This window comes from Hemicordylus capensis, chromosome 2 (assembly GCF_027244095.1).
Source record: "Hemicordylus capensis ecotype Gifberg chromosome 2, rHemCap1.1.pri, whole genome shotgun sequence".
Taxonomy (NCBI): domain Eukaryota; kingdom Metazoa; phylum Chordata; class Lepidosauria; order Squamata; family Cordylidae; genus Hemicordylus; species Hemicordylus capensis.
This window is the reverse complement of record NC_069658.1, coordinates 251,511,148-251,537,839: the sequence shown is the minus strand read 5'-3', so window position 1 is coordinate 251,537,839 and position 26,692 is coordinate 251,511,148. Positions and strand designations below refer to the sequence as shown.

The 26,692-nt window shown below is 45.9% G+C and overlaps 1 protein-coding gene across 1 annotated transcript; it reads left to right on the top strand.

Annotated features, from left to right (window-relative positions):
- Positions 1–986: 986 nt before the first annotated feature.
- LOC128343099 (zinc finger protein RFP-like) lies at positions 987–25,160 on the top strand. Its single transcript, XM_053291615.1, has 7 exons — positions 987–1,427; positions 15,331–15,426; positions 15,859–16,089; positions 19,342–19,364; positions 21,551–21,669; positions 23,082–23,114; positions 23,933–25,160. Exons 1-7 carry the CDS (start codon positions 1,011–1,013, stop codon positions 24,448–24,450), a joined length of 1,437 nt encoding a protein of 478 aa, XP_053147590.1. The 5' UTR covers positions 987–1,010; the 3' UTR covers positions 24,451–25,160.
- Positions 25,161–26,692: the final 1,532 nt, after the last annotated feature.

Genomic DNA, 26,692 nt, shown 5'->3' with positions numbered 1-26,692 from the left:
CTCCAGCCTAGCTTCTTCTCACAAAGAACTCCCTTCTTCCTGGCAACAGCTCTCTAGGTCCCACCTCTCTCGGTGGACTGATTGGGTGATCTCTGTAGGTTACCAGCATGTCAGTCAAGACAATGGTTAACTTCCAGTTAACTCTTTAGAGGGAGGGGAGCCTTGTCACTACACACTCCCTTTGTCAATTCCCCTTTGGAGATCATCTAGGTATCTGTATTGCTTTGCTTATAGCAGGGTGTTGCTGCTGCCATAACTTGTTCCAGATGTTGAGTTTCTGCCAGAAGGGTTGGTTGGCAAAACTCAGCCTGTTGCATTGTGGAGTATGAGCTTATATTATCAAGCAGGGAGATGCTTGGAGAGGGCCTGGTTGAGATAATACATGCTTCTCTGAGGGAAGGTGGGATGCCTCCTTGTTTAAAGGAGGCAATTATTAGACCTCTTTTAAAGAAGCCTACACTGGATCCCTCAGAATTGGGCAATTACAGCCTGTCTCCAATCTCCTGTGGTTGGTCTCTCAACTCCAGGTTGTCCTGGATGAAACAGATTATCTAGATCAATTTCACTGGCTTTTGGACAGGTTATGGGGTGGATACTGTTTTGGTCAGCCTGTCCTGGAACAAGAGAAAAGGAATACCAATAAGTCCTTGCAGGGAGATCACAGCAGCAAGATGGAACACAGCCAACTCAAGAGCCTACCCTCTGCCGCTCACTGCTCCCCTACTGGCAAGCCGTGATCTCTTATTATTCCCTATTGGCAAGTATGGTCTTCCCATTGCTCCCTATGAGCAAGCCTGAGATTTTATTATTAGCCAGCAGTGGCTTCCTTTTGTTCCCTATCGGCAAGCGTTTTAGTATCACTCTTTTCCACATATTGCTCCCCAGCACTGCAGCCTGCTCCTTCCTTTCAAGCACTTGGAGGAAGAGCAACGCCCGCTTCTGCTGGCAGCTAAACCCCGCCTGGGCGGGAGGGGCAGACAGGAAAGTGAAACTCAGCCTGAGTTTGAGCTATGGCTGCTCTTCACCTCGGAAAGAAACTTCAGGAGGAAGCCACTTGCTCCGTCTGCCTGGACTTCTTCACTGATCCCGTGACTCTGGACTGCGGGCACAATTTCTGCCGAGCCTGCATTGCTCAGTGCTGGGGGGAGCCGCCCACAGTCACGGCCTGTCCTCAGTGCCGAGAGAGCTTTCAGCCGAGGGACGTGAAGCCGAACAGGCAGCTGGCCAACATGGTTGCACTACTCAAAGAGTTCAGTGTGCAGGCGAAGCAGGAAGCAGGAGGGGAGAGAGTCTGCGAGAGGCACCAGGAGCCCCTGAAGCTCTTCTGCAAGGACGACGAAGCCCCCATCTGCGTGGTCTGCGACCGATCCAAGGAGCACCGAGCTCACACTGTGGTTCCTGTCCAGGAGGCTGCCCAGGAGTACAAGGTAAATAAAAAGTTGCTGTAAATCTCTGGTTCTTTTATTGCGGCAGGAGGTTTTTTATATGTTTGAAACCGCAGAGCCCAATGACCAGCGGTGGATCCAGCAGGAAATTAGAGGGGGTGCAACAGGAATTTCCCCCCATCAAAGACCACCCCCCACATGAAAATATGTGCTTGGATTGTTTCTTGCAAATGCACTATGCCAGGGGGTGTCAAACTCAAATCTGGTGGTGGGCCAGATTAGATTCTGATGCACCTCTGGGGAGCCACACATAGCGTTGTGCCCGCCTCATACCACGTTCTGTTTTCCTCCTCCTCTCTGCTCTTTCTCTCATTCCTTTTCTTCCACTCCACCTTGCCCTGCCACTAAAATTAGCTGAACTCACTACTTTTTACACTAAAATATCAAATAAACACACACATACACACAGGGGGAAAGACTGCTCTTTTTTAAAAAGGAGAAGAAATAGCAACATAGGAAGCTGCCACAAAGGATCTTTCAATGGCAATATCACACAAGTATTAAAAAGAGAACACCCGGACTACTTGAGAGATTTGTTATTCACACTTAAAAAATGGAAGGTTGAACCAGATCTATTTAAAGGATCCTCCTCAGTTAAGCAGCTAAGGAAAACAATTTATGGAGAGATTCTAGAAGTGGGTTTCTTAAAACCTGATTTAGAACGTAAACGCCACAAACACCGCACTTCACAGTACTTGTTGCAACCCGATCACCCTATCGCTCTCTTTAAGGAGAAAAAAGTCCCTTTCTATTTATGGGAAACAAGGTGGCGCTTATACCATCAAGTACTACCAGTTAATGCGGCTAAGCCATGGCTCCCAGAGGACCAGCAAGAGTGCCCTAAAATCACCTGCAAACAGAAAGCTAGTGAGGAAGGCAAAACATTCAGGGAAACCCACTCACATTTCTTAAAAGAGTGTGTGGTAGCCAAAAGAGTGTGGCAGGGAATAAGCAAGCTGTTAGAGTGGCCTGATTTGGAAAAACAGACTTGGGAAGAACTAACCTCGGTCGGGTTTGAGCGATAGAACCTCCTTTCAAGGTCCCAGAAAGAAACCTTCAAGGAAATGGGACGGAACGGGTGCCCTCATACTAGGGAAATGGAACGTTCCCCTTCTTATAATCCGGTTAGTAAACCTGTATGTCGTTTATGCAATGCTCCTGCATAGGAATAGGGAGGGAAGACGCAACCAAGAGGTTCACGCAGATGAGACAGTAAATCTCTTCTGGAAAAGTTTGTATGGTTTTGTGCAAAAAGACAAAGACTATCTCTTCTAAACAGCAATGGGACAAATTGTGGAAATGGACGTCGGACATAAACACCCCCCCCCCCCGATTACCTGATGTTCCTTGTAATCCCCCACCCCCGAGTTACAGTACTACCTGCATATACTTCATAACCTTGTGGGTTTCCAAATCCTTGTGTGTAAATCTTTGTAGATATATCATGTACAAACAACCACTTTGTATATAATTGTGCTTTGGCAAATGTACTGTATGCTTTGGTAGTTTGTTGGTTCAATAAAAAATCTTGTCCTATCAAAAAAATAAAATAAAAAATCTTGTCCTATCTTGGAAATGCCAGGGAGGGAACTTGGAACCTTCTGCTCTTCCCAGAGCAGCTCCATCCCCTGAGGGGAATATCTTACAGTGCTCAAACATCAAGTCTCCCATTCATATGCAACCAGGGCAGACCCTGCTTAGCTAAGGGGACAAGTCATGCTTGCTACCACAAGAGCAGCTCATCCTCTTCTGAACATACCTGCCGATAGCAGATTTTGTACAGACAATCCTGCCACTCTTCCCTCTCCCTCTTACCCTTGCAGAGGTGTTGCTAGCTGCTTAAACGATCCAGGGCTTGGTCCCACAGCCTCTCCACATTTTGATAATTAAACTCTTTCATGCTATTTTAAAGATATACAGAACTCTCCTGCCTGCTAGTTTGCTTCACCCTAAAAATGCATCTCCTTTTTCTCCTATGTCAGATTTCTCCTGCAGTCAATACGCAACAGTTGAGAACCATTGTGGTGAAGTGATTAAGTATTAAGAGGATTGGGGGACTTGCATCCCCCATTCAGTCATGAAACTCACTGTGGAACTTTAGCTAAGACTCTCTCCTCCAAACCTGCCTCACAGGATTGTTGTGAGGATTAAAGTGGGGAGGAAGATCATGTACACTACCCTGACCTCTTTGAAGGAAGAACAGGATGTGTGTCAATTATATAATATTACTAGTGTTCTGAAGCCCGTTATAATAACGGGCGCTAGCCTTTTCCTCTCCCCTTTACTGTTTGTTTTTTTTTTAAATGCAGCCTCCGCCGCTGCCTCTGAAGTCCCACCCTCCCTCCCTCCCAGCTTCCAAAACCACCTTACCCTGTCCCATTACAGTTGAGCAAAGAAAGTCCAAAATTGAGGAGGGAGAAAGGAGCTCTCAAGCAGTGCTCCTCCCTCTGCAAAGGCTCTGCCCGAACTGGCGCTTGGGACTGAAAGGACGCCTCTTGCGTCCTTTCGGCCCCAAGCGCCAGTTCGGGCAGAGTCTTTGAAGAGGGAGGAGCACTGCTTGAGAGCTCCCCTCTCCCTCCTAAATTTAGGACTTTCTTTGTTCAACTGTAATGGGACAGGGTAAGGTGGTTTTGGAAGCTGGGAGGGAGGGAGGGTGGGATTTCGGAGGCAGCGGCGGAGGCTGTTATTTTTTTGCTTTTCTGTTTACTTCGGCCTTCGCTCGGCCCCCGGTCCCGGCCTCCGTCTCCCTGCGGCGGTCTGGGCCTCCGCCGCCATTCCCCCTCCCGCCACCCACCGCGGCCCGTGTCTCCGGCCGGGGCGGCCACCCAGGGCTCCGGCGGGACCGCCACCCACCGCCGCGGCGGCCCGCGGCTCCAGCGGGCCCGCCACCCGCCGCCGCCCGCAGCTCTGGCCAGGTCCTCCGCTCCCTGGGGCCTCTCCCTTGTCGCCGCGGGTGTCCTCTGGGCAAGGCGGCGGCGGCCAGTGTTCGCCGGCGCCGCTCACCCTGCTTTTTCGGGGCGGCCGCTTCTGGCCGCCCAAGATGGCCACCGGGTGCCGGCCGTCGTGTCTCCCTTGCCCTGTTCTGCGCCTGCGCTTTGCGCAGGCGCAGAACAGGCCAGGGAGGCACGAACACATGCCTTGGTGTCCGTCCACGGACGGACACCAAGGCTTTTATTAGAGAGGATACGTTGATTTTTAGCCATATGTACTCCAATCCTAAGCATGTAAACTCAGAAGCAAATTCAAATACCCTTTTTTACACCTATCACAGCAGCAAGCAATCCAGTTTGATCTCTATTGACTACATTTCATTTTAGCAAAAATCGTATGCATCTATACACTACAGTATATATACACAATGCATAGTGTGTCTATGCACTACAGAAAGAAAAGCCACCAACTTGATTCCAAATAGGACAGCAGGATGTCATATGGAGTTACCCCAATTTTGTAGAATTTAAAGATAGCCAATTGTTTCATGGGCGAGTTTTTAAAATGAGTTTTTTGTGATCTGATTTGCAAAGCCTTATTTTGATGAAAGTGTACAAATTGTTCTAGTAAGAACTAGTCAGCCTATTTTCCTTTCACTGTCTCTACAACTGGACTAAATTTGGTTCAAATTGAGATCCACAAGTTAGATCTCTTGCATCTCAAAGGTTTTTGTGTCCACCATCTTAGATCAGGGTGGATGACATCATCAAACACTATGCTGTTGAGGTGTCCCTATGTGTCAATCACTACAACTGTACCTAATTTGGTTTAAATTAGCTCGCTTGTGCCTCAGAAGTTCACGCAGCCACCATCTTGAATCAGGGTGGATGACATCACACACAATGCCATTTGGGCATCCCTTTGTGTCCCTAGAGCTGTAGCAAATTTGGTTCAAATCGGTTAAGTGGTTCACAAGTTAGCCCACTTGTTCCTCAAAAGTTTATGTGCCATCTTGGATTGGGGTGGGTGACATAATCACAAACTACGCTGTTGAGGTGTCCCTACAACTGTATCCGATTTGGTTCATATTGGTCCAGGTGTCGTGAAGTTGATGCGGGGTGGGGGACACACGGACGGACACACACAGAAAGCCAAGTGATCTCATAAGCCTACTGGAAAGTATGCTAAAAATAGACCTTTTGGGGGGGAGGGGAAATAACATTCACAAATGCTACCTCACAAATTTAGAAGTAGCTTCACAAATGCTACTTTCAAGAAGTTGGGGTATTTTAGTCCATTTATTTATCAGGCAGTATGGAAATATGATTTGTACATCTCTAGGCTGTATACAAAATCTCTATATATAGTTCTCTAAGGCATACCTGTGGCTAATCCTGTGTGTGGCAGCTTTTGCGAGAGTTCGCAAGCAGAAGCACCTGATTGGGCAGTGGGGATTCCATATGCAGAAAGGGAGGAGGAGATGTGAAGGTCAGTTGGAATGCAGCTGTTAGTGGGCAGGGGTCTGTGATGAGAGGAGTAATGAAGGAGGAAAGAGCCCCTTCAGGAGAAGGAGGCTGCCACTGTGTGAATTAGATGAGGAAATAAGATGAACAAGATCTATTAACTCAGGGAGGGAGGGAGATGTGGGGGGAAGAAAGACAGAGGAGAAGAGCGAGTGGAGAAGAGAGGGGGGAAATGGAGAGGAAGAGAGAAAGGAGGAAGGGTGAGGGACAGGGACGGATCTGTCAGCGGCCTGAGGGGAACGAGTGGCCATGGCAGTGGCAGTGAGGAAGGACTCAGTCAGCCAATGCTGCTGCTCCTGCAGGGAGGAGCAGGAGCAGGTTGAGGGTGGGGAGGTCTCTGGTGTTAGGGGCTGCAGCTTGGCCAGTCGGTACTGGCAGCACCGCAGCCACGACCAAGAGGGGTGGGGGGGGGGTGGAGCAATGGGATGGAGGAGAAACCAAGAGGGGTGAGGAAGATGGAAGCAGCAGGCTTGAGGAGGAGGAGCAGGAGCACAGCTCAGGTGAGGGTGGAGAAATCTGTACTGAGGGGGCTGAGGTGGGGAGCAATCAAGTACTAGCACACAGATGTTCTGCACGAGTTAAACTAGTTTAAAATATTTGAGTCAAAACAGATTAAAATACATGAAACAATAAAAATAGCAGAAAACAGTTATTAAAACAAATTGTTAAAATTATTAAAAATTAGAAAGCCATTACAAGGTTATTAAAGACAATATGTAAAATTTATATATGAACTACTGTTACAAGCAGAAAGCAAAATAAGACTAAATAGTAATGATTAAAAAGGGGAAACATGTTGAAAGAAAACCATTTTCTCATATTTTGCTATTTAAGCCATTTTGAGAACTGTTGCTAAAAAAAAGTAGCATATAAATATTTTTAATAAGGGCCCGCGGGAGTGGAATGGGTGGAGAGAAAGAAACCCACACAGAGACCAGATTAGAGCTATAAGCAGTGTATCTTCAGGAAAGAAAACAAAAGCATCCCCATCCCCCAATTATTCTTAAAGCTTTTGCTCTGACTAATTTCCTCACAAGGTGGCTCACTGTTGGGATGGGGAGGGTTTTTCTTACAAGTTTGTACTAGAACAGTTTTAGCATACTTTGAAAATGATTTTTTTTCTAAAAAAAAAGCTTAAAACTCTCTCAAACACACACACACACGAACATAGGAAGCTGCCATATTCTGAGTCAGACCCTTGGTCTATCTAACTCAGTCTTATCTTCACAGACTGGCAGCGGCTTCTCCAAGGTTGCAGGCAGGAGTCTCTCGTAGCCCTATCTTGGAGAAGCCAGGGAGGGACCACAAGACCACCTCTCCTCTCCTGGTTCATGGGGGTTGGGGTGGGGGCGAGAGAAAGAAACATGGTAGCTTGACCAAGAGGAACAAATCACAAACAAAACAACGAACAAGGGTTGGTTTTTAAACAATGCTTTGCTTTCTTTCTTGGAGGGAGACCCCCAGCCCAACAGCCAGCTTCGTCGGCTCTGCAATTAGGGATGTGCACGGACTGGTCCGGAGGTCATTCTAAAGGCCTCCAGACCAGTCCGGACATGGGGCAGGTTTGGCACCGAGTGGGAGGGGGAGGGTGTACTTGCCCCTCCAACCGCTTTTCTCCCGCCTGTGTGCCTGTTTTGAAAGCATTTGGGGCGACAGGGTACCTTCCTGCTGCCCCTTCCCCCAAAAGGCTTCATAAAGCCTGACTGCGCATGCGCACGCAATGTGCGGACGCAATGTGTGCGTGCGACGTGTGCACGGGCAGTCAGGCTTTATGAAGACTTTTGCTGAGGCACGGGCGAAGGGGCGGCAGGGAGGTACTCTGCCCCCCCCCCAATGCTTTAAAAAACAGGCGCGCCAGCGGGGGGAAAGCGGTCGGAGGGGTAAGTACAACCTCCCCCACCCTTAAAGAGCCCCCTACCCAGTGCCGGACCGCGGAGGTGCGGTTCCGTGCACACCTCTATTGGCAATTACATACTGATTCCAAATGGGGGGAGGAACACAAGATTCCAGTAGAACCAATAAGTCTGGGAGAGGGCAGGAGAAGAGTTAACCCTTTTTTGACTCACTGCTACTGCCCATCTCCATGAAACCCAACACAAATACACAGGAGGTACAACTGCACCCTTGTACACACACACCCTGGTTCCGCCCCACCAATGACCACACCTTTTAAAATTTAAAAGTTTTATTCAAAGACTTGAGGCATATAGGATGGTAAAATGTAGCAAAAGACACATGAAATGTAAATACATGATAAAAGATACATCAAAATACAAGCATAGGCCAAATATGCTAGATGTGTGGCATTTAAAGCTAATATCAAGAGTGATGATGTGAGTTAATAATTAAGGTTACCCACTGAATAGATCTAAAACTCTTAACCAATAGCCTTAAGAGCGATCATGTTTACCCTTCTAATTAGCTACTTAGTGGATGGGTGAGTATATCAATATACGTTGTGTAGATGAAGCATATAGACTTAGAAAAGGATAGAATGCTGAACACTTAATAAGAATGATAGTTATGGAAAGTGAGACTTGGAGAGAAAGAAAATAGTTTCTGAGATACGCATCTTGGACAGAGAGGGAGAAACAAAGGAAGAGATGTGTAGAAGGGGAAACTAAAATATAAGTGAACAAAGAGAAAAATCCTCCTGTTTTCAGGCTGACTTTTCATTTTATATTTCAAAAGTCACACTTTTCTTCTTTGTTTGTCTTCTCAGACTCTTGATTGGTTCCCACCTGTTGCTCCTGAAATTCTCATTGGTTCTTTAGGCTCCTCATCTCCATAGTCAATAGAAATCTAGTATTCTGTGTTGATCATGGCAACCTGGAATCCATCAAGATTCCAATTCCCACTTTTTGACAGGTCTTGTCTACTCCCAGTTTACTGCCACCATTAGACCTGATAATTCCTCTTCTTCTCTTGATACCATTTTTGACAAGGAGCCGATGAAAGGGATCTTCCAGTTGCCACATACCCCCAACAATTTATCTGCTACCTTATCTCCACAGACTCTCTTTGGCGATATGGTGCCACAGGCTATGCCTGCCTCTCTTGCTGGAGGCTCCTTTCTTCAAGCAAAGTTAGCCTGAGTTTGGCCTCTCTGCTAGAGTCTTTTCATAGTAAAGGTAAAATGTGCCATCAAGTCGATTCTGACTACTGGCAACCACAGAGCCATGCGTTTTTCTTTTGGTAGAATACAGGATGGGTCTACTATTGCCTCCTCCCACGCAGTATGAGATTATGCCTTTCAGCATCTTCCTATATAGCTGCTGCCCGATATAGGTGTTTCCCATAGTCTGGAAAACACACCAGCAGGGATTTGAACCGGCAATCTTCTGCTTGTTAGTCAAGCATTTCCCCACTGCACCACTTAAGGTGACTATCTTTTCATAGTACACAGCAAAAATGATAGATTTTTTCATTTGATTCAGTCTCCAGTCTATTGTTCCCTTTCCAGTATGATCTTCCATAGTCCACAAATATAGGCCCCGCCAGAGTAACAGTAAGGACTTTTCATTTCATGGACTACAGAATAATAACCAGTGTCTAATTGGGAGGTGGCAGGGCAGGATAAATCTGAAAGCTGACTGCAGGGGCAGACAAGGGGGCTGGGGCAGCTCCAGCCTCCGCCAGGAGACCTGGGAGAAGTCTTCCAGTACAAAATCTCTTGGCAGGAAAAGGCTTTGCCGGCTCTAAAGTAGAACAAGTCCTCAGAAGGAGCTTTCCCAGACAGCAGGCTTTACCACGGAGTATACTGTGAGGCTTTACTGAGAACTCGACTTTTCCCCAAAAACCTGATGCAAAAAGTGGATTGTTTTTTACCCTGGATATAAATCAGGCTACACTCTAAGGCTCAATGAAAAACCTGAATTGTGTATGTGAAGTGCTCCCCAATAGCTGGCAGCGACTTTGGGGTAAGTTTGGCTGATATGTGAATGCACTTCCTCCATTCTGGAAAAGATGCAAACTAAATGTGTGAGAAACTTCAAAGAATTCATTTCAAGCAGTATCTGGACAAATGAGATGGCCGGGGTGTATCTTTTGGGTTTCCCATCTCAGGGAGTGTGCACACACCTATTCAACCAAACTAAAGCCCTGTTCTGATGTTCACAAAAGCCCCTGCTGGACATTCAGGGCGGTTCTAGGAGCCCCAGTACCTCAGTCATCCTCATGTCCATACTCTTCATGCTTAAGATATTCATCCGAAGAGGCAAATGCTGTAAGTATGATTGCACCCATTTCCATGATCAGCAGGCTGGGGTGCCCAGGAACCAGAAATACATTTTAAGTTGCTTGTCTCCATTTCTCAGTTACACCTTTGATGTTTACTTGTTTACTATCTTTCTGTTCTGCTTTTCCACTTTATTTAGTATGGTTAAGGTGGCTTACAATAAATATAAAATCAGTAATAGTTATAGGTCACCACAGGGGCCTGATGTTAAGGGTAAGAAAGACTTACCCTTATTATAAATGAAGAGAAATGAGAAGCACCAAATACATATGCAAATGTCCCACGGAGCTGTAAACTTGTTTATTTAAGCCCAATACGTATCAGTCGAAGCCTTCTTCAGGGGCAAACTAGGACACATAAACAACAACAGAGGGTGTTAAAATATACAATCATTTAACTCTTAAACTATTATTGGAACAAGCTGTTATGAAAACTAATCATTGTGATTGATTGATTAAGTGCCATCAAGTCGGTGTCAACTCTTAGCGACCACAAAGATAGATTCTCTCCAGGATGATCTGTCTTCAACTTGGCCTTTAAGCTCTCTCAGTGGTGCATTCATTCCTGTCGTAATTGAGTACATCCAGCTTGCTGCTGGTTGTCCTCTTCTTCTCTTGCCTTCAACTTAGGTATTATAGACTTCTCAAGGGAGCTCTTAAAGCAGGTCAGAAGGGACGCTTAGGAGCGATCATGTCTACTGCCCTGGTGAGTTCCCTCTTCCAGGTTCCCACCAGGGCATCAACAGAATCACTGGCAGGACCAACATTAAAATCCTTCAAGGCTGTCTTCAACTTGGCCTTTAAGCTCTCTCAGTGGTGCATTCATTGCTGTTGTGATTGAGTCCATCCACCTTGCTGCTGGTCGTCCTCTTCTTCTCTTGCCTTTGACTCTTCCCAACATTATGGACTTCTCAAGAAAGCTGGATCTTCGCATAATGTGTCTGAAGTATGATAGTTTGAGCCTGGTTATTTGTGCCTCGAGTGAAAATTCTGGATTGATTTGTTCTGTGATCCATTTGTTTGTTTCCCTGGCTGTCCATGGTTCTTCAAAAGTCTTCTCCAGCACCAAAGTTCAAAAGCGTCAGTTCTTTTTCTACCTTGCTTCTTCAGAGTCCAGCTTTTGCATCCATAGAGTGTCACGGGAAAATCATTGTCCGAATGAGTCTAATCTTTGTAGGTATAGACACATCACGGCATCTAAATATCCTTTCCAAGGTCTTCATTGCAACCCTACCACGTGCTAGTCTGTGGCGTATTTCTTGACTGCTGGATCCTTTACTGTAGACGGCCGATCCTAAAAGGCAGAAGCTATCCACTACTTCAATGTCTTCATTGTCAATTCTGGTTGCTGTACCCATTGTCATTAGTTAGTCTTCTTTACATTTAGTTGTAGTCCCATTTTTTCACTGTGCTGAGCCTGCAGATCATCCGCATTCTCAGCTATCAGAGTTGTGTCATCAGCATAGTGTAGGTTATTGATGTTTCTTTAAAACCACGCTCATCATCTTCCAATCCAGCTTTTTTCAGTATATGTTCAGCATATAAATTGAAGAAGGAGAAAGTATACAGCCTTGTCTTACTCCTTTGTCGATCTGGAACCAGTCTGTTTCACCATGTTCCGTCTGGACTATGGCTTCCTGTCCTTTGTGTATAGGTTTCTCATGAACAATGAGATGTTCTAGGATGCCCATTTTCCTATGGATATTCCACAACTTGACATGGTAAACACAATTGAAGGCTTTTCTGTTGTCAATAAAGCACATATTGATGACTTTTTGGTATTCTTTGGCTTTCTCAGTTTTCCAGCGTGCATCAGCAATGATGTCTCTTGTTCCTCGGCCTTTTCTGAAACTAGCTTGAACATCCAGCATTTCCCTTTCCACGTAGAGCTCTAATCTGTGTTGGATGATCCTGAGCATTATTTTGCTAGCATGTGAAATTAAAGATATTGTGCGATGGTTTGCATAATCTGTTAAGTCTCCTTTCTTTAGTATGGGTATGTAGACTAACCTCTTCCAATCTGTTGGCCACTGTGTTGTTTGTCTTACAGTATTTGCTGGCATAGTTTGGTTAGAGCCTTGACTGATTCTTCTTCTGTTGCCTGCCATGTTTCTGTAGCTATTCCATCAGTTCCTGTAGCCTTCTGACTTGGTAATGACTGAAGCGCTGATCGAACTTCATCTTCCCGTACTAGAGTTTCTTGCAAGTAGGGAATATCTTCTAGAGTATCTTGGATGTTGATGTCCCAGCTGTACAGATTTTCAATATACTCCTTCCATCCCTGTTTGATCTCTGAATCAGTTACTATCTGTCCTTTGGCATCTCTTAACATACTAATTCGAGGTTGGAACCTCCCTCTGAGTTTGGAGAGTTTTTGGAAAACTTGCCCTCTTTTTCCATGTCTATTTCTATCCTCCAGGTCTTTACAGATGACATTGTAGTACTACTCCTTGTCTCTTCTAACAGCTTTCTGAAATTCCCTATTAAGTTCTTTCGTGAAGTTATTATCTTTCTTGACTTTGGCTTCTCTCCTGTTCCACCGTCTGTACTGACATCCATTTTGCTTTCTTCTGTTTCTTGGTCTTTGGCAGTCTCTTTTCACATTCGTTCTTAACAACTTCTTTGATTTCATTCCACAGTTCATCTGGTTCCCTACCAATGCGGTTCAGAATTTCAAAGTGGTTCCTGATGTTCTCTTTGAAAATGGTGGGTACATTCTCAAGATCATACTTGGAAGCTGGATAGCTTTGTTTTTCCACTTTAGCATCACTTGGAACTTGCACATGAGCAGTTCGTGATCTGTTCCACAATCGGCCCCCAGCCATGTCTTTGCTGTTATAATTGAGCTCTTCCATCTCATTGCACCAATAATATAATCAATTTTATTTCTGTGTACTCTATCTGGTGATGTCCATGTGTATAGGTGTCGCTTTGGTTGTTTGAATCATTGTAATCATTGTACACTTACACATTCTGTAATATGTAATGTAATCCTAGTAATTACTAATAATGTAATCCTAGCAATTAGTTCTAGTAATGAAAGTCAAGGAGCACAGTGAAAAAATGGAAGGCGACTGGAGCACAAGTGGAGGAAAACTCGGCTTGAAATTGACAGGATACAGCATAGAGCCCATTTGAAGATTTATGCGGAAGTGGCATGTGTGGCAAAAAACCAATTCTGGTCTGTGCGCATTGCTTCTGCAGGTTTGCGTCCAGCAGAGCTGTCCCGAGTTGTGAGGAGGTTGGTTCAGGCTCCTTCCATTTCAAATCAGTCCTCGGAGACTGTTCTGCTGTGATGCTTTAATGTGTTCTTTGTGGTCAAAATCTCTTTTATTCGTGCTGACTTGGACTCCACTGTTTCTGCAGAGTCTATTTAGGTGGTGTCCAGCAATCCCTCTTGCAGTATTAGGTTGGTTCAAAATGCGGCAGCCAGACCTTCAGTTAGTTCAAAATGCGGCAGCCAGACTGGTCTCTGGGATAACCCAGAGAGACCATATTATGCCTATTTTAAAACAGTTGCACTGGCTTCCGATATGTTTCCAGGCAAAATACAAAGTGCTGGTTATTACCTTTAAAACCCTGAATGGCTTGGGTCTGGGCTACCTTAGAGAGTGCCTTCTTCTGCATGTTCCTCATCGCATGTTCAAGTCATCTGGAGAGGTCCATCTCCAGTTACCACCTGTACATCTGGTGGCAACTCAGAACCGGGCCTTCTCTGTAGCTGCTCCTGGCCTATGGAATGCACTCCCGGCAGATATCCACAGTTTAAGCTCGCTGTTGGCCTTTAAGAGAGCCCTGAAAACTTACTTGTTTGGCCTGGCCTTCCAAGGTTTTAAAATTGTTTTTTAAAGTGTTTTAAATGGTTTTGAATTATTTTTATATTGTTTTGAGCACTGTGTTTTAAATGGTGTGTGTTTTTGTTCACCACCCAGAGTCTTCGGATAGGGTGGTTCATAAATGAAACACACAGATAATATTTATAGCAGTTCAAAGTGGACCCAAATCCTGGGTTTTTCTGTCCAGTGGGATAAACACGTGGAGTCCATGCAACTGAAGCCAGCATTCTAGCTTACAAGTATTCAACTGGCATCCAATACTATCCACAGAGAATGAAAGAAGTGGAAGGGACTTTAAAGGTCATGTAGTCCAGGGGTTCCCAACCCGTGGTACTCCAGATGTTGATGAACTACAACTCTCATCATCCCCAGCTACAGGCTGGGGGTGATGGGAGTTGTAGTTCAGCAACATCTGGAGTACCGCAGGTTGGGAACCTCTGGACTAGTCCAAGCTTCTGCTAAGTGTAGGATAACTATAGTGAACAGGCACATGTGGGATGTAGGTCAACCACTCTGCCTCTGACAGCCATCCAGCTCCTCGGTAGTGATGAAGCTGGAACAAACCACAGAATAGGATACCAGACTATATCCATATTATATCCATAACATGTCTATTAAGGGAGTGGCTTGTAGACTTCAATTTCTTGGAGCTTGAGTGAATATGGAAAGCCCTTAACACAATGTGTTAAACCAAAAGGTTTTTTGTTAATGGAATTGAATATAAGTAGAATCATCATCTATATATTTAATTCTCCTGGGTGTGCCTTGGAATGTGCGTCCCAGCACCCAACTGATTGTCTGGAGGTGCCTGATTGGCTGAGGCGTACCCAGGAGGATTGGTCACTGTGGCGGTGGGACTGGCTGCAGAGACCAGAGGCGGTGGCGGGCCCAGTCCGGCTTGGCCGCGGAGGCAAGTGGCTGAGGCGTACCCAGGAGGATTGGTCACTGCGGCGGCGGGACTGGCTGCAGAGACCAGAGGCGGTGGCGGGCCCAGCCCGGCTTGGCCGTGGAGGCAAGTGGCAGCGGCAGGCCCAGCCTGGCCACAGAGGCAAGGCCCAGGAGAAAGAAAGAAAGAAAGAAAGTGGGGGCAGAAGTGGCGGTGGGGAGGAGAGTCGGCTGGGCCCAGCATAGGCCAGCCGTGGTCAGGAAGCGGAGACTGGGGCAGAAGGTGGGGGAGAAGAGGTAACTGCCGGCCCCAAAGAGCACACAGATGCTCTGTGCAGGGTCGGCTAGTATCACAATAAAGCAGTCCAAAACTAGAGTGCAGCAGAAACCCACATCAAAAGATTCAGCAGTGGAGGAAATCAAAACCCAAATTTTCACAAAGGAACCAAACTGGACCTTTTATTTTCTCTTCAGGATCAGTTCTGGAGCTTTCTAGTGCACTTGAGGAAGGGGAGAGAGAAAATTCTGGCATGTAAAGCAGATGCAGAAAAGGAAAGCCAAAACTTGCTTGTAAGTATTATCAACTAAAGAAATATTAGTTCTGAAAGAGGTGTCATATTTAAATATTAGTTCTTAAATATTAAAATATTAGTTAAATATTAGTTCTTAGAGGTGTCGTTCTTAAAGAGGTTCAGTACTCAGAAGTATTGAAGAGAAAACAGTGAAAACATAATCAAAAGCCACGAGGCTTTGACCATTATTTCCATAACTGTCTATTATGGGGATCCCCTGTTCTCCTTTTCCTGAAAGATCATTTTAAGGGCAGGCCCTTTGAAGTCTTTTTGAAACTCTTTACTTGTTTCCTGTTTATGTCATTAATATCCTGGACTGTCAAAAGTGCAATGATCATTCTGTAGGAATAGTCATCGCCTACTTCTTGACTCTGCAAACACTCAATATTTCTAACACATTGGTCTGCTTTTCTCTGCTTCTCATCTATAGAATCAAACATTAGCAGAGAGGCAAAAGACAGTGGCTGAATTCAGACAACTCCACCAGTTTCTGGAAGAGCAAGAGACACTCCTGTTGATCCAGATAGGAGAAGTGGAGAAGGAGATTGCAAGAAGAAGGGATGAATATATGGAAAAACTCTCAGAGGAGCTCTCTTCTCTTGATAAAGTTATCCAGGAGATGGAAGAGAAGTGTGAGCAGTCACCAAGTGAGCTTCTGCAGGTAAGACAGTGGCAGAAACAGGCCAGACTCCTGCTAGTCCAGGGGATGGCTGATTCCAAATTCTTGTGTGCCCCCATATACCCACCCACCCATACAAGAAATGTAAGTGCCCTGTTTATGGTGGTGTTACTAACATCGTATTAGCAGACCTCATTATTGCCTTATGTACAGGTGAAACCAAGTGAAATAGGATGGTATGTTAAGCTTTGTGTGAACTGTTCTGAACTAGAGGGTTGCTTGCTCACTAGCTGTTTACATTGGCATTTCCATCCTTCATGCATGCTGTCTTTATGGAGAATCATCTAGGCAATGTCCTTACCAACCTGCTTTCCATCTTATCCTCCTGTCATTTTTAGCCTACTTTCCTTAAGGAAAGTAAGCTTATGAGATCACCTGGCATTGTGTGTGTGTGTGTGTATGGTCCCCTATCAACATCACAATGCCTGGACCAATTGGAACCAAATTGGGTACAGTTGCAGGGACACATAGTGATGCCTCAGTGGTGTTGTTTGAAACTACAGTTTCTTAATTCCTTATCCATAATTCCATAATCTTAATTCCTTATTGACTTTCAAGAGAGCCCTTAAAACCCATCTGTTTGGCCTGGCCTTTCAGGGTTTTTAATTAGTTTTAATTGTTTTAATGTTAACCTGGTTTTCAGGGTTTTAATTGTTTGGATAGTTTAATTGTTTTTAAAGATGTTTTTTAAATTGGTGTTTATGTTTATATTTCTGTTTTAATTGTTATTGGTTTTAATGGTTTCTGTTTTTTAATCGTAACCCGCCCTGAGCCATTTCGGAAGGGCGGTATAAAAATCAAATAAATAAATAAATACAGTTTCCACAATCTCTGATGCCTCTTGGGCAAGGAATGGGAAGCTAAAGAAAAGAACCACATAATGGGAAGGAGGAGAGCACAGTGCAGGGTGGGGTTCAGCAGGCAATTCAGAAGTCCAACAGAGTTCAACACGACCAGGGGCATATCTAGAGAAAATAGCACCTAGGGCAAGCACTGAAATTGCACCTCTTTCCAAACAGGGATAAGGAACTTGTAGTCAACAATATCTGGAAATCCCTGTTAAAAGGAACACTATACCATCTAGACATGGTTGTTGATCAAATATGAGCCATCTCTGTTAAGGACTTAGAACAACAGTCAGGAGTTATGTGAGGATTCCAAGTGTCACTTTCTGTCTCATCTCATGCTTTTTAAAAAACATTACTTTGTCCTAGAGGATCACCTGCCCAAATAGCCACTAGCAAAATAGGGGAAGAAGAAGGTGGTGAGGGGAGCCTATAAACCAGTGAATGATTCCCGCTAGCCTTTTTCTTGTGATGCCTGTTAGCTAGGGGTGTGCATGGAACCGTCTGGCCCGGTTTGGTTTGAGGCCAGATTGGCCTCGAACGGAACCAGGCCAGTTCGGTCCAGCCCCCATTGAACCCCGCCCCCAGCCCCGCCCGGTCTGGTCTGGTCTGGTCCCGGACCAGTCCGCGAACTTCTTTTTTTTTTTTAATTAAACATGAATCAAGTACCTGTAGCCCCTTTGGGGGGCTTGCTGTAGCCGCGCCGGGGTGTGTGTGTGTGTTCCGTTCGGGTTCCCTTTCCCCCGCCGGCCTTCCTCATCACTGCCGCAGCCGGGTAAGTGAAGCCTTTTTGGCCCTTTCGGGCCTCTGTAAGAGCGAGCGCGCATGTGCAAATGCCCTCTGCAAGGCAGGGATGTAAAGCAAACCAAACTAATTTGTGCTCCCAACATATTTTGCTCCCTATAGGAGACCAGTAAGTCCCACTGAAGCAAGGAAGATAGGTGTGGAGAAATAGAGAAAAGAGCAAGAATTAGCACCAGTCCTCAGGAGAAAAAGTGGGGGTGGAGAGAATGAGGAATCTGCCTCTTCTTGGTAAAATTTTAAGATAGATGAGACATGCTTCAGGAGCTCCTGAAGCTATGCCCTAGTCTGTCCTAAAAGTCATTCTCCCTGCTCCCCAATGTGGAAGTAGGGCTGGTTGTGGTCTCTCACTGTACTGAGATACAAAACACTCTCTGCAGGTGCTCAGAAGCAGGGTCATCCCTAGTGGGGTGAGGGGCGGGGTGGCAAATCAGCATGTGCAGGGCCTCCTTAACATTTCATATCATTACAGAATCATACTGACTGATGACATACAGTGTAAATAGTGTGGGTGAGGTTTTTGGACATGTCCAACCAGCTTGGCATTTCTAAAGAAAAATAAAACAAAAGCACAACACATGCTTCACAGTTCTCACTCAGACCTTCTGTGTTGCAAAACAACTTGAACATAAGTGCATTTATGAATGAATGAATGAATGAATGAATAAATAAATAAATAAAATATTGTTTGTTCCGAAAGTTTTTGTAATTTTCTGCCATGAAACAAGCCACTTATAGGGCTTTTTAGACAGTTAAAAAAAACCGCATCAAATTTTCCAATCTGTTTCAAGTTAAATATTCAGACTTCTCAGTATCCCCCACACCCAATCAAAGCCCTATAGCAAGCAGATCCCTATATGGGGCGGGGGGTAACCACAAAAAGGAATTCACATCATACCTCCATTTAGCAGGCAAAGGCTGGTCTGTGCTGAGCAGAGAGAACTGTGGTGGGTAAGAGCAGCCGGTACTCGAGTTCAGGCAGGCCTCTCTGGAAGCCCCGCTGATCAGCTGAGAGGCGGGGAGAGAAGGAGCTGTGTCGCGGTTTGCAGGCTGTTCAGACTGTAGGCCGGAGGGCAAGGCAAGCAGGAGAGAAGGCGAACAGGGAAAGTGGCTGAGGGGCCCTGGGGCTGGGCAGGTGGGCAATGGGGTGGGGGGTGGCAGGCACTGGCATGGTCCCCCCCAGTGGTGCCTAGGGCAGGTGCCCTAGCTGCCCTCCCTGGATACGCCCATGAACATGACAGCAGGGATCTTAGAATGTTGAAACTCCATCCGTTAATGCCCACTACAGGGCATTTCTTTTCCTACATATTCAGGTTCAGGGTTTATGTAAGAACTATTTGCAGTTCCATGTAAGCAGACACATACTCCTGTGCTCTTCAGGACAACAGGGAACTGGGCCTAAATAGACGGGGTTGCCTTGCACATTTTAGAGGAGGAGCCTTTTGTTGGTTTTGGTCAGCATATCCACTTATCGGCTTCAACTGATGAGATTTGTGTAATTGTTCAACTTTGCCTGCTGACCAGTACCATAAAGATTTCTTCCCACACTGGCAGACACTGAGTTTCCTCGTCTTTCTCTTCCTTCCAGGATGTTAGAAGCACCTTGCTGAGGTAAGTAGATCCTGTGCATTTCATCACCTGATTCTTGGAAGGGTCTGTATAATATGTACAGAACTTGAAGAAAGAAAAGCAGGAAAAGGAAAAGACGAGGAGTAATGAGGGGGAATCAATAATGCTATGTCCCCTCTGAACAGAAAGTAATTGCAGGGCAGAAGCCACAAGGGGGAAGTTCCTATTTAAAGGCACAGTAGTCCTGAAAAGCTTCAGTAGCCCTATACCAGTCCTACTGGACAGAGTGGTATTTCAGTTGCACTTTAAGGTAACTTGTGTTTTAAGTTAACTCAAGTCACCGGGCAGGAGGAGTGGTCTGTGGAGCAGATCATGGCACAGCTGTTGATGCCCCCAGTTTTTATGTTTCACTTCAATTTCACATCGAGAGAGAGAGAGAGAGAGAGAGAGTTCTGCCTTTAATATCTTTTTTTAGTAATATCACTTTTTCTTTGCACAAGATGAGCTTTAAAAATAAACACATTTTGTTCCCCCGCCCCCCGAAAAGACATTAGGGATGTGCACAAAACCGGAAAACCTGGTTTGTCTCAAATCAAACCGGACTTAGGTTGAAGCAGGTCCAGTATGGTTTTGTGTACATTTGAGGCGGGCCCGGTTCGGATCGAGTCGGTTCAGGCTCAGCTGGAGGGGGTGTGTGTTTAAAAAATGTTACTCATTGCCACCACTGGGTTCTGCGGCCCCGGGGGGTGCCCTAACCCTAAGTCCTCCCCCTGCTAGCCTCCACCTGGTCTCCTAAGGGCCATTTCTGAACTCGTGGTGGCCATTTTGGAGGCTGCCATGCATGCACCCTGGCCATTTGCATGGCCAGGTTGTAAATGGCCAGGGCGCATGCACCGCAGCCTCCAAAATGGCCTCTGTGAGCTCAGAGAGGGCTGAAAGAGTCCCCAAACGGGCCAAAGCGGCTCTTAGGAGACCAGGTGGGGAGGATGGGGGGGGCTGCTGGAGACATCCCTCCCATGGCCGAAGCAGGATCCCCTGGGGCCGCCAAGGTGGTACGTTTTTTAAAAACCCGAGGTCAAGCCAGTTCACACATCCCTAAAAGACATTATTCTATGAATAAAACAAAATTCTGTTTGGCCTGGCCTTCCAGGGTTTTTAAACTGTTTTAAAAAGTTTTAACTGTTAATGGTTTTAAACTGTGTTTAAATTTTTTTTTGTAATTATTGTTTTTAAATGACTGATTCACAGGTTTTATTTTTGCTGCTGTGTACCACCCAGAGCCGTTTGGATCAGACAGTATATAAACGTAATAAATGAATGAATGAATGAATGAATAAATATAGATGAGTAAATGGTAATATTACTCTTGACAACATAGGTGATTTCGAAAAAACCCAAAATCAATAATTCCAGGTCTGCTTTCTCCTGCTTTAATGCAGGAGATACAAATCAAAAGGCGAATTTTAAAAGCTTTTTTTTTTTTTTGCTGCTTTACAAGCATATAGAGCAAGCATTTCCTGTTCTGAATAAACAGATATATTGTAAGATCTTCCTGTAGAGATGAACAGGGCAGCATTTTTCTGCAGCATATAGCACTATATTTTATTGCTCTATGGAATTATAGCTTTAATTTACAGCTGATTGCTGAAAAGCAGTGCCTTACCTGGTGTCTCTCCTTTGGATGTACCTTCCTCTGTATCTGAAACTTTTCTATTAATTTTACCTTGATTTGGTTTTACACTTCGTTTTTATTATTGAATATTGGAGAGAGACTCAAAAGACACCAAATCTGCATGTAGGAGTTTAGGTTTAGCACCTGCTTATGTATCTGTAGAAGGCCAAACTCCTCCTTTGAAAACTCTGGTTCCAGAGCAGTTGTTGGCTACCTTGTCGAAGGAACCTCCTTCTACCTCGAACCTGATAAGGGTTGAGCATCCTCAAGTGTGCATGTGTCAAAGTGAAGTCCCACTCCCAGCAGCTGTTCTAAACCTACAGAAAAAGCAGCAGTAACTTTTAACAGGTTTAAATAATGGCTTGGTGGCCTCACAACTGGCTGTTGTACTGTGCTGAACACTACGATTACTGCTCTTCATAGTCCCCTACACCCTACCCCCATTCCATGGAATATCCTTGAAGCAACACACAAAAGAGTAGTAGTAGTAGTTAGAGATGTGCTGTTTTCTTCACCATGTTCCTTCCAACTTCCTGATGTTTTTATTTCTCTCCAGGTGTAAGGAGAAAGAGAGATCTGAGAATCCCCTGGCTTTTCCTCCCTCAGTGAAATGGAGGATCTGGGACTTTTGGGATAGGAACACCTTTCTGGAGAATGTCATGAAGGAGTTCAAAGGTAAAGAGGAATGAGTGCAAAGATTTTCAGTGGGTGTTACATTGGTCCAGATGTGACTTAGAACCTTACCCATCCACTTCTAATATTAGAATGGCCAGGAAAATGGGGAACCTCAATGCCAGTGGATAAAACAAATTTGGTTCACTGTGGAAAGTGCCATGGGCTCAGATGTCCATTCTCTGGAATTTTTTGAAGTTATTCTTCATGTTTAATCTCTAATCATGTGTAACTCATTGGTGCTTCAAGGTCTGCATAGCTTATGATGAAGGCATGCATAAAGCAAACTTTCCCCTTGCCCATTAAAAGAAAATGTAGGCGGAAGGAACCTGATTTTTCAGGGCATTCTCATTTGGTGGAAGCCAAATGGAGGAACCATCTTTCCTCTACGGCATCTCTCTTGCCTTTGCTATCTTTTCTATAAGACTGTGACCAAAATAACTAAGTGTCATTGAAATTAAAGGAAGATGGTTGTTGTGACTAACCTAAAGTTAAATTAATGGTTTCCATGGAGCTGTATCCCAATTACCTTTAGATTGATTGGGGCCTTTGGACCCTTTTATGCATCTTATAAAATCAGTCCCACTTGGAAATCACCATGTTTAGATTGAGCTGCAAATTCCTAAGGCAATACATTTAAGTATCAGTTTGCCAGGTTTGATACTTCCCCCCTTAGTTTTATCAGTCCAATAGTAAATCTAATTGGGACTGTTGAAAAAAATTCCATTGGGAGAAAACAAGTTTGAATGTTTGTAAACAAAGTAGACTCCGGAGAAGACCGCTCCCTGCCCCCAGCCTCTCCCAGACTTGTTTCAGCATTTTCTGAGAGCTAGTGAGATTTTACGCATTATGGTTATGAGTACACATGGTAATTGAGGTGGTTTGTTTCCACATTCTTAATTATACGAAGAAGATCTGGTGGAGGAAGAGATTCTAGGTGGATTTACCAACACTCCTTTCCCCTTAAGATATCCCATGATGCATAGCTTGTTCAGGGGGAAGCTTTTTAGCCTCTTATGTAGTCTCTGCCCTTTTCCAAAATGGTTGTCACTGCACACACCACTCAGGCAGACAGAGTGGGTACTAGTATTTAAAAGAACTACAGAAATGAGAGAACATGAGCACCCTGGATCATCGCAGAATCCATCACAAAGATAGCTGAGGTGGGAATCAGGAGACTTAACATGTCACCTTCACATGGTATGGTATATAATTAACCACAAGCTTCAGAAAAGACAAAGTGCCACAAGGTAAATGTAATGTCTGCATTTGCTCTTAATTTTTAACTAAAAATTAGAAGGATGTAGATGCTGCAATATCAACTGATTGTTATTGATGCAATATTTGCTGAATAAAATAATAAATAAATAATAAAGATGTACAATGCTTAATCTCTGTTTCCTTCCCTTCCCCAGACAATCTGCTATCAGGATTTCAGCTGCAGGAAGGTAAATTGTGGGGTGAGATGTTGGGCAGAATTCACAGGAGGGAAGGGGACTTGTCAGAAAGTTGTCTGTATTTCATAGGGATTCACTAGTTCTGCCCTGGGGCTCTGGATCCATCAATGTGAATTAGGAGCAGGAGAAATGAAGAATTAGGGAAGATGTCCATGCCAATGTATATGTTTCAATATGTATTGATTTATTTTAATGCCCTTCCCTTCTTGGCATCTGGATCAGATACAAGGTCTGTCTGGTGCAACTGTGGCCAGCCGGATACTTTTGGGAGACTAAGAAGCAGGACTTGAAGGCGACACCTTCCTCATTTGTTTCCCCTTGGTGAATGATCAGCCTGCACTGCCGGCATAATTGGGCACCCAGTAGGGGACCCATTGCCACTCTGTGGAGCCTGCTTGCCCTGCTGCTCTGTTGCTGCTTGTTCACCTTCGCTTCCCTATCTGAGGGAGCAGTGAGAGGAGAAGGAGCAGAAAGCTCCACTTGCCTTTTCCGTTCCCTCTGAGAGATGATGAAGACGAGGCCCAGAGGAAGAGGTGAGGAGAGGGTGGCAGCAGTTGCCCCTGTACCCTTGCCCACCTGAATCTGGCCCTGGAAATGTAGCATGTGGAAGTCCCACTGATTTTGCTAGACGAGTCATTCCTATGATGTGGTTAGAGGCTCACAATATATTTATTATGGGTATCAAAAAAAATTATTATTCCACTTCATCAAAGCATATAAGAACAGCTAAATATATATGAATGTGAAGTCAGTCTCCCAGCTGACTCTGTTTCTTTTCTCTTTCCTCCTCTGCACTCAATCCCCAACAGCCAATGTCACTCTAGATCTGGACACAGCTCATCCCCGCCTCATCCTGGCCGAGGATCGTAAAAGTGTGAGATGGGAAGAGAAATGGCAAGATCTGCCAGACAATCCTGAGAGATTCAGCTATTTCTGTTGTGTGTTGGGATGTGAGGGATTCACAGCAGGGAGACATTACTGGGAAGTCACTGTGGGAAGTGAGGGATACTGGGCTGTGGGGGTTGCCAGGAAGTCTGTGAAGAGAAAGGGCAAATTCTGTTGGGGTTCCGAGGAAGGGATCTGGGCTGTGAAGAAGTGTTATTTTGAGTACCTGGTACCAAACTCCCCTGCTGACATTCTTCTGCGCCTGAGTGGGGAGTTTAAGAGGATCCGAGTGACTCTAAACTGTGCTGGGGGGCAGGTGGCCCTTTTGGATGCTGACTCGGCAGCCCCCATCTACACCTTCTCAGAAGCCTCCTTCTCAGGAGAGACCCTCCTCCCTTTCTTTTGGGTGGGCCTGAAAGCAGACCTGACGCTCTCCCCTTGAGGCACCTGAAGAGTGGAGACTGATGTATAACAAGCTACAGCAATACAGCAGACGTACAGCTTTTGCAGAAGTGGGGGGCAACCTTATTTCCAGTTTGAGGAGAAGCTGGCTCTGAACAGCTGTGATTAGTTCATTCCTGTGTCATTCAGGAAGCTACTTTATTCTGCATCCCACCCCTCAGACCTATTTTCAAAGTGAAGGGAAAACCTGGAGGGAAACACAAAGCATGGAGGCCCCCTTTTTATTAGATAACTAGCTGACCCCGCACAGTGCATCTGTGGAGTTGTGTACTGAGCCTGTGACATCCCCCGCAGCTTGCTCTCCCCCTGCCGCGCTCTCTCGCCCGTTCTCCCCCGCTGCTCTCTCGCCCGTTCACCCCCGCCGCTCTCTCGCCCGCTCACCCCTGTCGCTCTCTCACCCGCCCGCCCGCTCACCCCCGCCGCTCTCTCGCCCGCCCGCCCGCTCACCCCCGCCGCTCTCTCGCCCGCCTTCCCACTCACCCCCGCCGCTCTCTCGCCCGCCCGCCCGCTCACCCCACCGCTCTCTCGCACGCTCACCCCCGCCGCTCTCGCCTGCCCGCCCGCTCACCCCCGCCGCTCGCCTGCCCGCTCACCCCCGCCGCTCTCTCACCCGCCCGCCCGCTCACCCCTGCCGCTCGCCTGCCCGCTCACCCCCACCGCTCTCTCGCCCGCTCACCCCCACCGCTCGCCCGCCCGCCCGCCTGCTCACCCCCGCCGCTCACCCCCCGCTGCTCTCTCGCCCGCCCGCCCACCTACCCCCGCCGCCCGCCCACCCCCGCCGCTCGCTCGCCCGCCCGCTCACCCCCGCCGCCCGCCCGCCCGCTCACCCCCGCCGCTCGCTTGCCCGCCCGCTCACCCCTGCCGCTCTCTCACCCGCCCGCCTGCTCACCCCCGCCGCAGTTGCATGGACAGGCAAGGAGGGGCAGTGTGTGCTCTTGAGGCTCAGGGGACATCACGTGGAACCAGACATTAACCATGGTTAAACGGGCCTAGTTAATGAGGAGTCTCCTATACAGATACCCATGAAGGACGCAGATCCTGCTTGCCATGGTGGGATGAGGAGTGGATCCAGCCAATCCAAGAGAATGTTACCCACAGGGAGAGGACTCCCATGTATACATTTAAAGTAGGAGTTCTCTAGATGTTCGGCAACAACTCCACTGACCCTTGCAGCTGAAGATGATGGGAATTCTAGTCCAACACCACTTGGCGACCCAAGCTTGAGAATCCTTGATTTAGACTGTCATTTAATCTGCAGTTAACATCAATTTGAATCCAGTTGTTATCTTTTAAGAGAGTTTCTGTTTATTCTTGTATAATGTACATGAACATGGTTTGGGGAATTTTTAAAATGTGTTGAGATCAGCATTCCCTCTAATTTTTTTCATCTGTGTGCAGAATGAGTTTTGTTCGGGGTGGCAGTATCAAGGCAGTGTGTACGCACATGCATTCAGAGTGGGGCCTTTTGGGTTCAACCTGAGAAGGATCTAACATTAACTGAGCAGACATCAAAGAACTTGTGAGCACACGCACATGTGCATGCCTTGCAGGGAACACTGGTTGAGATGTGTCTTTTTAATAAAGATTTCAGACTGAAAAGCAAATCAGACTCATTTATTGAGTGATTGGTTTTATTTAGTTTAAAGAAATTTTTGTCTTCATCCCACTGTAGAAAACCTCAGGGTGGTTCATCAAAGTCAAAAATAAAGTGTCAATAAAGCCAGTCATACAGAACAAAAGCAACAGAAAAACACACACCCCCAAAAAACCACAGGTGTAACTAGCTTGATGGAATAGGGCAAACTTAGCCTGGCACCTAAATAACAGCAATAAGGCACCAGGGGAGCCTCTCAAGAGAGGAGATTCCAAAGAGGAAGCACCACAGAAAAGGCCATTTCTCCAATGGACACCTGTCTTCCTAAGGTAGAGGAGAAGCTAGAGATTTGGTTTGTTTGTGTAATTTATAGACTGTATTTACGCAAATGGAAGGTAACTCTGAATGTAATACGATGGCTTAAAAGATAGATATTAAACACAGCTTATAAATTATACCAAAGAAAACTACAGGGCTCTGTGGGCGCCCGGAGTCAAAATCGACTTGACGGCACAAGGAAGGAAAGCGCCAGCCAGCAGGGAAACCACTGCTGGTGAGCAAGGAGGGAATGAAAAGCAAAGTGCAAAACGGACTGGGGCTGAAGGGAGGGGGAAATGACAGGGAGAAC

Excerpts from the sequence above, each read along its gene's own strand:
- LOC128343099 (XM_053291615.1), top strand. The coding sequence starts at position 1,011 with ATGGCTGCTCTTCACCTCGGAAAGAAACTTCAGGAGGAAGCCACTTGC. Across the intron at positions 16,090-19,341 it reads CACCAAGTGAGCTTCTGCAG|GATGTTAGAAGCACCTTGCT; the intron begins GTAAGACAGTGG and ends TCTTCCTTCCAG. Across the intron at positions 21,670-23,081 it reads TGTCATGAAGGAGTTCAAAG|ACAATCTGCTATCAGGATTT; the intron begins GTAAAGAGGAAT and ends TCCCTTCCCCAG.